Raw genomic sequence first — 12,440 nt, forward strand, 5'->3', positions numbered from 1 at the left:
ATTCATTAATTGCAGTAGAGTCATAATACCCACAAGGTTGTCTGACACTGCACCTCAGAATTGTATCTACGGTCCGCATCATTGCGCGCATTATAAATTTCATTATTATTATTATAATTTATGATGTTACATTTATTTAGCCTATTGGAGCGATCAAAACTATGTGATGGTAAATAATCGATTTTGGAATATAATCATCACCCCCGAATTCATGACAACTTATCACATTGTACAGGAGTCAGCAGGTCGAATGGTTACACGATGACTATGAAAGCAGCTCTTCACCCATATCCATCCATATACATCCATGTAACATATACTTGTGCGCTCCAAGTGTCTCCACCCTCGGCAGGCGTGGGGTGACACTTCATCAATTCCACATTCCTATTACGGAAGCCAAACTCCGTCATTGACCTCCTGCAAAGTGGCAGTATGGCGAGCGATGCGGCTGCGTCATTTCATAACCAGGGTTTGAACTTGTGCCCTTGCAACTGCGAGCCAGACACTCGACCCACAGTTCCATCTGGTCTAATTAACACACGGTGTGTGTACATATCCAGAGAGACGGATTTTTACATCTCTCATTTATATGCATCCTAATGCGCCGCTTCGCTCGCGAAGGAAAACGCAAGCTCTCCCGGGGCACGCGGGGAGCTGTGACCTCAATCTCGTCATCGAAAATTACAGGCAGCTTGATCTAAAAATGCATTTGTTGCCCGAGGCCAGGAGCAGTAGCTACGGCTGCAGGGACAACGCCGGCTCTGCAGCCCCAATGTCTTCACACAGCGTGCAGCAACGGGCGGGTTTAATGGGGTTTTCAGAAAAGTGTACAAAATGCTACGAGGCTGCTCGTTCACTCACTCACGCGTGCTCGCTCACTTGCACGCACTGGCTTGCTCGCTCACTCACTCACTCATGCACCAGCACCACTGCCACAATCACCGGCACCACCACCAGCTTTGCCTGGCGCACCACACATCTCCTCTCCGACCCATCATTACCTCATTCGTGTTTTTGGTGCAATATGGCTATTTATATTGTTAATTGTTGCTCTTTAAGCTATATTTTTGCCTGCACCTCTCACGCGTTCTGCTCTGTTGTTGCCTATTCCTCGGTTCGGATCCACTTTTATGGTGTTGTTCTTGTTCTGTGCTAATGCACTACGGATCTCCCTTGCACGAACCAGCTGGGGTAACTGGCTAAATTGGGACATCCCGTGTTTAATAAACATCGATCGATTGACAACCACCAATAACGACACCACCGCCGTGACCATCACCACCACCGCCAGCGTTGCTGTCCTCACCACCGCTACGCCAAGCCGTACCTTCGTATTGCCGCGCCACGCTGACCAGGTTGGCCCACTCGAGCGCCGTCGCCGAATCTGGCAGCGGCAGAAGCCCAGCCTCCCTGAGCGGGGGCGCCGCTGCACTGCGCAGTGACATCATCGAGTCCGACACCTGTAGCGGCCCTCCTGTGAGCAGCATCACAACAACGCGCATACACGCATCAATACCAGGTGTCTAATAATACACACAGCAAGGTGTGTGTGTGTGGGAGCGGTAGTGTAGTGGTTAGCGCACTGCACTATGAACCCGGGAGCCCGGGTTCGATTCCCGCTCACGGCCACCATCAGTGACGATTATCTGAACCGGTACTGGGCCTCCTCTAGATCGACTCAGTCTAAAATTAGTACCTAGTGCATTGCGTAAACATCGCCACTGGCGAGACAAAGTAGGCATGGTGCTTGCCACCCACCAACTCGTGTCCCGTGCCGAACAATCTGCTAGAGCTGCATGGGGGATCTTTGGTTTTCTTTGTGGGAGCCGATAATGAATTGTTCATGCAACTCACATGCTTACGTTGCAGCCCTTTGTCAACTAATTGCTGGATGAAGGCCAACTCAACGTTGGAAGGTCAGGCAAAACTGGAAGGAATTTCAAATCGCAGTTTCAGAATCAGAATATGTATTCATACTGGAGGAATCCGATGAACTATAAAGCTCTTTTTCACAGATGTCCATCATCCCTGTATGGTCAAGAGTGGTTGTACTATGGACTTACTGTTCCTGCCATAGGAATGTGCCATTTTAACTGTCTCAGGACAGTTGAAGGAAGAACACGGAACTCTACGCAAGGAGAGAGGGAGATGTCGCTGGGGAAGAGTAGGACGAGCGAAAGAGGAACATCAATCTTGGCTGGCATGATCACTAATCGTCTAATACCAAAATGATTTGGGGGAGTGTGAGTGGGGTGGAAAGGTAGGAAGGAGTGGTGGAGGAAGGAGAGACAGGTGTGGTTGGGGAGATGGAGCAAGTGATTCACTGTTTAAGGTGTGGCCTACATTTTAGGCACCTGCAGTTGCAAACTATATAAAGTGAAAGGAATATCGGACACTTGTTTATGCATGTTTACTTATCGACCATAGCAAAGGCAGAGAGTGACTGAGAAAGATGTACTCGGAGATGGATATTACAGCCAAATGATCGTGCCGAAGTAGTGATGGAGTCAAAATGAATGATAAAGACTACATGGGGGAGACAGTGGCTTGGTGTATGCACATTCTGCTGCGAGCCCTGTGAATTGAGCCCAAATATGAGTGGGCAAGCAATCTTTGAACTGATCCTGACCCCCACTGCCTTAATCCAGCAGTGGTTTGGCAAAGGGGCATCATAATTGTTGTTCATTACAGGTGACTTAAGCATGAACAAAAATTCAACTGTTAACCATGAAACGTCTGCTATTTTGAATTTACCAGTTAAGGCCCACTGAGCTACAAAGCTCATTTTCAGAAGCGACCTGGCCACAAATGAGAGCACAACGTAGTGGCTTATCACGTGGATATTTATAGCAGCTAAATACACGAAATGCATGTTGATTCTAAATGTGGAGGGAAAAATCAGAGGAAAATCCACACAACCACCGAGAGAACTTGCAAATTCCAAATACACAGGCGTTAGGGTCGAGATCGAACTCACACCCTCCTGTATACCAGGCGAGGTAGTTAAAATCTCGCCACCATGGCACCCTGTGTGCCCTCTGTAGTTTCTGAATCAATGCAGTTGTTTTCAAGGACAGATGGCGCTGCAGGCGGATGTGGTGCCCTTAATTACGGGAGAGCGGCCATGTGGGGAAGACGGCACTCTGCGCCGCGGCAGACCAGCGCACACCTCGTTCACTGGGCCACATCGCTCAAGTGCACCCACCAACCACGGTGCACGACCGCCTACCAACTCAGTTTAACACGTAGGCTTTCGCGACCAATATCCATCCATAATACAGGTTTTTTTGGGTTAGATCGCGTAAATATATAAACTTGCTCGCCAGTCACCCATGCAGTCCTTTGCTCGAGTGCCCCAACAAGGATACCTGCACTCCAACGTTCGCCCACCTGCGCACTCGCCCGCTCCCTCACTCAACCTCTCAACCACACCTTCATTTTCACATGCGCTCACACATTGACTTGCTCGCGAAAACCAATATACTGTACAGTCACTCATATTCTGATCCCCTTCATTACCACTGGGGTGCAGTGGTTAGTGCACTGCGCTTATGAACTGGTGACCCGAGTACATTTCCACGAGTGAGCAAAATTGGTGGCGGATATCTGAACCACTCTTGGGCCTCCCCTATGTTGACTGGGCCTTAAATGCATACCTAGTGCAGTGTTAAAGGTGACAAGGTATGCTGTGGCCACACCACCACCTCATGCGCTATGCCGGCCTTAATACGTAGTCACGAAAAGCACTTTGCCTGAAAAGGGTGTGTGGGCTACATGGGGTGTCTTTGTCGACATTCAAAGATCCCCCGTATAGATTTTATAAATTATTGGAGCAAGTGCTGTTAGGGAGCATCTCATGAAGTTCGGGGGGTGGGTGGCCAGCACTACGCCTGGCCACCTTTGTCTCCCCAGTAGCAATGTTTCCACATTGCACGAGGTACTCTTGAGGTCGAGTCGACCTAGGGGAGGTCCAGAGCAGGTTCATATAATCGTTGATGTTGGCTGTGACCGAACTCAGGTCACCGGGTTCATAGTGCAGCACGCTAAGCACTACACTGCTGCTTCCCACCTTCTACACAAAAACCAAGAACCCCCGTATAGCTTTAACAGACTGTTGGGACAAGTGCTGTTAGGGAGCATCTATGAAGGCCGGCACAGCACACGAGGGGGTGGGTGGTCAGCACCATGCCCGGCCACCTTTGTCTCCCTCGTAGCAACGTTTACACATCATAACAGGTACTCATTTTGAGTTTGAGTCAACCTAGGGAAGGCCCAGGACCGGTTAAGATCATTGTCACTGGTGTTTTCTTCGTTAGCGGGAATTGAACTTGAGTTGCCAGGTTTGTAGCACAATGTGCTAACTGCTGCACTCCTGTTCCCCACAGCCACGACACCAGGGGTTGGCAACCAAAATAACAAGAAAAGGCTTTTTTTTTTATTCAGTAAAAAAACTTCTATATTTCAAGAGCAACAAAGCATTTGAATTAATACGAGAGACGGTGGTCCTTCATAAATAATGTCACGAAGTAGTCCTTAAAGAGCTGCACGCGGCTCCAGAGCTGCACTACACCCACACACGCACACCAATACCCGCCATTCACCACCAGGTGACGGTGATGTCACCACAGCGCCTGTGCCAGGCCAGGTGCACTTTGAAGCCACGTGAAGTGTCGAAGGCTCCCTGACAGGAGGTCTCAGGACAGAACCAGGTGCCATGGGTTCGCTGACTGAGATGACTGGTGGATGCACCAGCTGTGCCCCCTACTGTGCCAACTTTCTGCATTTTAGCCGCCCGGCCCTCTGCTCGTTGTTGTGAGCGTCGCTTCTCTGCCCTCCATTGTTGCTGGAAGGTGACTGCCTCCAATTAGCCAGTAGCAGCGTCCTTCACGAGCCTCCTCCATAGAGGCCAATCTTGACACCACTGGTACAAGTCATCGGCAAATCCACTCAGTTCCACATCCTCCCGTACCACATCACTCCATCTCTTCTCTGGCTCATGTCGTGCCCGTTTAGCCACCTCTATGCGGCCAAACAGAAACTGCTTGGGCATGTGGTGGCTGGGCATGTGGGCAACCCAGCCAACAAAGCCTTGCCTGCCAGAGGAGCTCACTCATGGGAATGTGTCCAGATCTTTCAAGGATTTGTGAACTCCTTACACCAGGGGTCCCCAATCCTCGGGCCGCGGACCGGTACCGGTCCGCGGCCTGTTCGGAACCGGGCCGCACAGCAGGAGGTGAGAGCGGTGAGTCCGCGCGCGGCCCGCCCATTATTTTATTTACCACTTCCATCCGCGCCTCTTTCCCGCACAGCGCACTTGTCTCAGTCACAGTTTTGGTAAGCCCACAAGCTAACCCTAGCTTGTGGGCTTACCCCCCCCCCCCCCCCCGGGTCCGTGAAAAAATTGTCTTCCACAAAACCGGTCCCTGGTGCCAAAAAGGTTGGGGACCGCTGCCTTACACAATCCAGCCTGGTCAAACCCAGGATAGATAGTAGGCATGGCAGTATGAATGTTGCTAACTGGCGAAAATGTTTCATTAGGGGGGTCCACATTGTGCAAGTGTAGAAAAGGGAGGGCATGACTGTGGCTGAGAAGACTCTAAGCTTCATGCAGAGAGACAGACCAGGTAGCTTCCACACAGCGTTACGCAGCCGATGAAAAGATAATGCCGACCGAATGATTCGGAGTGAGACCTCTGCTGTCAAACTGGAGCTGGTCATAAGCACATTGCCCAGGTATGGGAAACTCTCCACTCTCTCCACAACTGCTCCACCACCAATGGGGAGCTGACGGGGTGAAGTGTGTGGTGGCAGAAAATACCCTGGTAGGTGCTTAGTTTTGGTGGAGATGATGGTAAGGCCCCAACTGTTAGTGGCACGCTCCAAGTTCAGCAGCAGCGCCTCCAACTCCTCCTCTGAGTGAGCAGCAATTACCAGATCATTGGCCATCCCTTGACCACACCCGGGCATCGATCAGCCTCCCATTATATCTGTACCAGATGGAAATTCTTCCAGTACAGCCATGGAAGGCTTCAGGAACTACATAGTCTAAATAGATGTTAAATAATGTGGGAGCCAGAGGACATCCCTGTCGCACCCCAAGGTGAATAGGGAATGGCTCTGACTCCCAGCCACGTAGTTTTACCCGGGCCCGCTCACCATCATGAAGGTCCTGAATCATTATGAGCAGAGAGTCAGGGACTCCGAAAGCATGAAGAACAAACCAGAGCCCAGGACTACTGATGGTATCATAGGCCTTGACCAATAAAGCAGAGATGTAGGTCTTGTTGGAATTCCCTACACCTCTGCTGTAGCAGACGGAAAGAAAATATGGCACATGTGCAAGAACGCCCTTTCCTGAACCACATTGGGGCTCCGCAAGCCTCTCCTCAGCGTGCCTGGCAGGGCGATATTGAATAATCCTTGCCAGGACCTTCCCCGGCATACTGAGGAGTGAGACGCCCCTGTAGTTGTTACAGGGGGACCACCAGGGCATCCTACAAATCCTGCGGAATCTTTCCTGTGGTCCAGACTGTTGTTGTTATGTCATGTAGGGCAGTTTGTGCATAAACCACACCCTCCCTCAGCATTTCGCTTGCGAGATCATCTTTGCCCGGTGCTTTTCCTGGTCTCAGACTCTGGATCGCCTTCAGTGCTACCTCAACAGATGGCACCTCAGCCAGCCACTCACAGGGGGTGACTACTTATTCCAATATTTGTGGCACGGCAGCCTCTGCACGGTCATCCACACTTTTCCCCATGATGTTTTCCAGGCTCAGAAATTTCCCATCCTCCAAGAATTCACAGAAATGCTCAGCAAATCTGCAAACCTGTTCCTGGGGGTTGGAGATTGGATCACCGCTCTTTCCCCTAAAAAAGTAACGACATACACATCCCCCATTCACACAAACACGGCCCACACACACACACATAGCCTGCATCACTTACACACTAAGCCTGCACCACACACACAGCCTCTACCACACGTACGCCACCTGCACCGCACTGTACACACTGTAGTTCACTACACACTATGCAATACAAGCCACAATGCACCATAGACTACAGTACACCCCCCTCTACAGTACACCCCATGCTTAATACACCACGCTACAGTACACACACCACAGTACACCACGGTACAGTACACACACTATAGGAGACCGCTCTACAGTACACAATGTTACAGTACACCCCACGCTACAGTACACCACGCTATTCATAAACAGACAAGAACACACGCACACAGAAACACAAACACACAAGACATGAGGACACAGATAATACACAGACACTCATAATAGAGGTACTGTACATGCACGCTATAAAAAAAGCACACTAAAACAAACCGCCAAGAAAAACGTTAAACAATAAAAAAAACTATCAAGAAACGCGATATTAACGCATGCTAATAAACACCGAGATACATATAGCACCGACCTTCACACACACACACTTTCAATCTCAATCACACACACACACGCACGCGCTCACGCCCTCACCCATCCTCTGGGGGCTGTCGAGCGTGAGCGGTGGCATGGAGCGGCGCTGTGGTGCCGTTGGCGGTGTGAGCGACCCGCTGCTGTGGTGCTGGTGGTGGAGGTAGAAGCCCTCGCTCGACGCGCTCAACTCAACACCACCGTACTCGCGCGCGCCGGCCAGCGTCGGGTTGCGCCGCCCGCTGCAGATGCTCTCGTCCGACAGCGTGCGCTGCAATGGGCGTCCCAGCGGGGGAGTCAGCGGGCTGCGTGGCAGGGACAGCTGCACGAAGGGGGGGCGGGGACGGTAACACGGAGGAGGTTGAGTTCATTGTGACGGATGGTGGTGGTGATATTAGCTTAGCGGTGGATCGGTAGATTTGGAGATGGGCGAGGTTGAGTTGTGACAGTAGGGATTGTGAGGGGGATGATGATGTTGTTGGTGATGTTTAAGTTTTGATATTGATGCAAGAGATTACAATAGATTACAATGGTGGTCGTGGTGATGACGGTGGTAGTAGTGATGATCACATTCAATAAAACGATGGCGAATGTAGCGGAAGCTATGGCGATTATGATGACAATATGTATCACAACGCTGTTGATGATGATGGCAGTGGCAGTGGCGTGTGCACCCCATCCTCAAGGGGGGGTCCAGCCTATCCTCACCCGTCGCTCTTTTTCTGGGCAGGGTGAGGGCGCGGGGCTCTCGGGGGCGATGAGCTTCAGCAGATCCTCCACCACCTTGGACTGTGCCGGAGCACGCTTCGGCGATCTCAGGTCACGCACGGACGCACGCAGCCGTGTCTTGCTCAGAGCCCCCGCCTCGCACTGCAGCCTCCTTGGCGGATGGGTTGGGGGGGTGGGGAGATGAGACGCACGGGAGGGAACGGACAGACACATACACAAGGAGGGTTAGAATGCAAAATGACGCAACGGTGGGGGGACACCACAATTAAACGGTGCGACCAAGATACATGGGACAGAGAAATTTGTAGGGAGAGTCAGACATAGGCGCACGTATACAGGGACCAAGACAGAAACACAGCCCGCGAGATACGCAAGTACACAAACGGATTCAAAGAGCGGGAGAGAAACAGCGGATGGCGACGTTGCTCACCTTCGCCCGTCCTTGTCGCCGGGCAACCTCGAGGTCTGGTGCTGCCCCGGCGAAGCCTTGCGGGACGTGGGGACCTTTGTGCCACCTGACGGCACCGGTGGCTGCTGTGCGGGCGCCACCAGCGTGGAGCGGGAGCTGTCAGATGACGAACTCTTGCTGTGGTTGTGGGCAACGGTGGATGGCCTGCACAGGGGACACATTGGGGATGATGGCGAAATGGAGAATTAGAGGCGGACGACAGAGGCAGCGGGCCCTCCCCCCCTAATCCGGCATATAGCTCAGTTGCGACAGGATGGCTTCTTGCGGCGAGATACCCTCCTACTGGATCGCGCGACTGGCTGTATCAAGCTCGTGCTTTGCTTAATAAAAGTTTAAATATTTAAAAAATGCGTGACTATTGCACCCCTTTTTCCACTGCTACACCCGGAGCCAAGCCAGTACAGAGCCCCCATGGCACAGGTGGATATCACTGGCTATTTTCCAGTGTAAACGATGGCTTCATGAGACATTGTAATCTACAAGCTTTTCTCATTCTACGCAATGTATTCTTTACTTGACAATCTAAATGTTTGCACTCGGTGTTTGAATTGGCAAAATTAAGACAAAAATAACTTATACTCTTTGGTTCTTTCGGAAAAGTCACGTAGGTAGAAAAAATAATATATCACGACGTTTCGATCACAACACAAGCAATCATCATCAGGTGAGACAACTACAGCAAGAAAACTGCTGAAGCAGGCCCAATCGGCCCTGTCCAAAGAGCATGGATTCCTGCAGTCGCGAAAGCTTCAAATCAAGATAAAAAAGAACTTCATATGAGAATGGCTTTGTCATGCAGATCTTGATAACCAGATTCATACCACAAACTCGCTGTACACGAGAACCCACATAACACAGCATTCAATCCCAGACTGTCATCCGTGCTATCTCAGTGCTCGGACATGGTCATTATGACTCACCAGAGCACTACACATCCACTAGTTACGTTTTAAACAAACAAAAAATATTTCATAACTTTTTTTTTTATCTTCTGTCTCACTTCCATTGTAAAAAAACATCAAACCTCACGGCCATTCCGCCTGTTCCCAAAGCTCTGTGCGCCCTACGGTTCCCGTGCCAGTAGGGAATTGCTAATCTCACGAATCAGAAGAGTACTTTTCTAGATTTGAAGCTTTCGTGACTGCAAGGATCGATACTCTTTGGTTCTATTCGGTAAAGTCACGTAGGTAAAAAAATAAAACAACAAAAATCACGACGTTTCGGCCACAACACAAGTGGCCTTCATCCGGTGAAGGGACCGGACTGTCCAGAGGACAGCGTTGGAGTGAAGACAGCCAAGCCCAGGTCACGTCCTTTAATGTGTGGGGGAGGAAACAAAAAACGCCTTGACAAAGGAATTAGCATAAAATGATGTAGCATGAAATGATGTACTGGACCGGCATGGGGGGGGGCGGGGGGAGGGGAGTTTACATAATCTTGGTGTGAAGGGAAATAAGCTGCTGTAAAAGTTTGGGATACTACTACTTGAATAAATATACTGCACAATTGAAAAATAGTTTAATGTTTGGTATGATTTAGAACATCTTTCCAATGATTCCTTAATTTGAAACCATCCTCTCGGTTGAAATTGTGTCTGTGTTTGTAAATCTGAATTGCCTCGTGGACAAATCTCTGATAAAAACCCGTGGGTTTGCAGAGAACCTTGGTATCGGAGAAAACTATATCGTGATCACCCACAGCGTGGGTGATCTGCCGTAGCTGATCACTGCTACAACGCTGTGGGTGATCACGATATAGTTTTCTCTGATACCAAGGTTCTCTGCAAACCCACGGGTTTTTATCAGAGATGTGTCCACGAGGCAATTCAGATTTACAAACACAGACACAATTTCAACCGAGAGGATGGTTTCAAATTAAGCAATCATTGGAAAGATGTTCTAAATCATACCAAACATTAAACTATTTTTCAATTGTGCAGTATATTTATTCAAGTAGTGGTATCCCAAACTTTCACAGCAGCTTATTTCCCTTCACACCAACATTATGTAAACTCCCCTCCCCCCGCCCCCCTCCCCCCCCCATGCCGGTCCAGTACATCATTTCATGCTACATCATTTTATGCTAATTCCTTTGTCAAGGCGTTTTTTGTTTCCTCCCCCACACATTAAAGGACGCGACCTGGGCTTGGCTGTCTTCACTCCAACGCTGTCCTCTGGACAGTCCGGTCCCTTCACCTGATGAAGGCCACTTGTGTTGTGGCCGAAACGTCGTGATTTTTGTTGTTTTATTTTTTACATACGTGACTTTATCGAATAGAACCAAAGAGTACAGAAGAGTACTGCGGACACCGACACCAAAATAAAACTAAAAACTCACGGCCAATCAGCGGCACGGTGCTGCATGTCCCAGTCCAGCTCGGTGACACTCGTCCCCTCTGGAGTCACTTCCCGGATGCACGGGGGCCCTCCCTCTGTAACGACAGCCCACACTTTGCCCCCACCGCCGTCTCCCGCCGGACCCCTCTGCGAAGTAGGTGTGGGCCGCCCTGCGGGGCTGGCGTATGACGCCCCGCCCCCAGATGACACAGTGCCGGGTCGCGACGATGTCGGCGGCGGCAAGTCAATGCCGCTGTCCGTGGATGCGCCCGGAGTGTGGTGGTGTTGTGGAAAGCCATGGTGGCCCGATCGGCCCTGGCCAGGGCCCACGCCAGTCGCTCCGCCACCCACGGTAGCACCGCCGCCACTGCCGCCACTGCCGCCACTACCACCACTGCCACCGGTGCCGGTGCCACCTCCGCCGCCCCCGCCCTCGGGCTCCAGGGGGTCGCCCGATCCGTACCAGCGCTCGTCGCTGTGCCGGCTCGACGCAGTGCTCGACAGTGTGTTGCTGCTCGAGGGGCTGGAGTAGTACGAGTCCGTTCCCTGTGGGGTGACAAACAGCGATGCTGCTCTCACTGCGCGCCGCCCGCAAGTGGCTTGCATGACGATTCACAGTCTCCACGATTTCGGTGAACGCTCGTGATTGGTGGATCGTGATTTGGCGTTTTGATTAATTTTTCGTGCTTTCTGCACAAGGTTAAAAGTGTTCAAGCACCATCTGTGTGTGTCCATTCGACAAACACATTTAATGGACACCCTCTATGAACACCCTCGCAAACGAGATGTTCCATCAACGGATTTCGAGGTGAAATATTTTAATAAACAATTCATAAAAACATTCATTTGAAGAATAGATCTGTCTGCAAACACACCGAATAAATCTATTAAAACAAACAATTCAACAATTCCCTGTGCATCTGTTTTCCTGTGCACACTTGATGCCCTCGTGCTACCCTCGTGCTTCCCAGTGTACCCACAATGTTGCCAGTATCCCCGAGCCAGGTCGCCTCGTACCTGCGTCTGCCGGCTGGGCGAGTCGGCCGCCGGCGCAACTTCCCGGCGCGCCGGCCGCATCGACTGGCCGGGTCCACGGCCGCCCATGCCGCTCGCCCACATCACGTCGGCTGCAATGGTGGAGGGGGGGGGCAAAACAACCATTCATCGTTTCCACTCCCACACGGGGCTTCGCAGTTCCACTGCACAGTTCTGCAATATGTGGCGCCAGTTGGATAGGCATGTTTGACTTTTCGCTCTAAGTGCTGGGCTTCTTCCTGAATCGTAAATACATGCAGTCCCTGCTTTTATGGCACAAGGAGTTCCTGGAAACCCTGTCGTAAATTGGACCCCCATAGACAGTATAAACAGTAGAAACATCACCTGCCGGTGTGTTTTTTTTTTATCAGCCATATTTAATAGGGTTTAAGAGGTAAAAATCCACAAAAACACTTGAGAAAAACAAAAGTTCCA

The 12,440-nt window shown here is 50.8% G+C and overlaps 1 protein-coding gene across 8 annotated transcripts in view; it reads right to left on the minus strand.

Annotated features, from left to right (window-relative positions):
• The window catches only part of LOC116948260 (signal-induced proliferation-associated 1-like protein 2), a 154,617-nt gene that overhangs the window by 5,398 nt on the left and 136,779 nt on the right, over positions 1-12,440 (minus strand). For 7 of the 8 annotated variants that reach the window (XM_076071401.1, XM_076071404.1, XM_032964747.2 and 4 more), the window contains 6 exons: positions 11,988-12,097; positions 10,972-11,516; positions 8,596-8,778; positions 8,145-8,316; positions 7,500-7,758; positions 1,328-1,474 (listed from right to left, as the gene is read on the minus strand). In XM_076071401.1, coding sequence (XP_075927516.1) covers positions 1,328-1,474; positions 7,500-7,758; positions 8,145-8,316; positions 8,596-8,778; positions 10,972-11,516; positions 11,988-12,097 — 1,416 coding nt within the window. The remainder of the gene's footprint in view (positions 1-1,327; positions 1,475-7,499; positions 7,759-8,144; positions 8,317-8,595; positions 8,779-10,971; positions 11,517-11,987; positions 12,098-12,440) is intronic. The other variant, XM_032964751.2, reaches the window with a different exon arrangement.

This window comes from Petromyzon marinus, chromosome 33 (assembly GCF_048934315.1).
Source record: "Petromyzon marinus isolate PM22_M1 ecotype Great Lakes invasive population chromosome 33, UKy_Petmar_22M1.pri1.0, whole genome shotgun sequence".
NCBI lineage: Eukaryota > Metazoa > Chordata > Hyperoartia > Petromyzontiformes > Petromyzontidae > Petromyzon > Petromyzon marinus.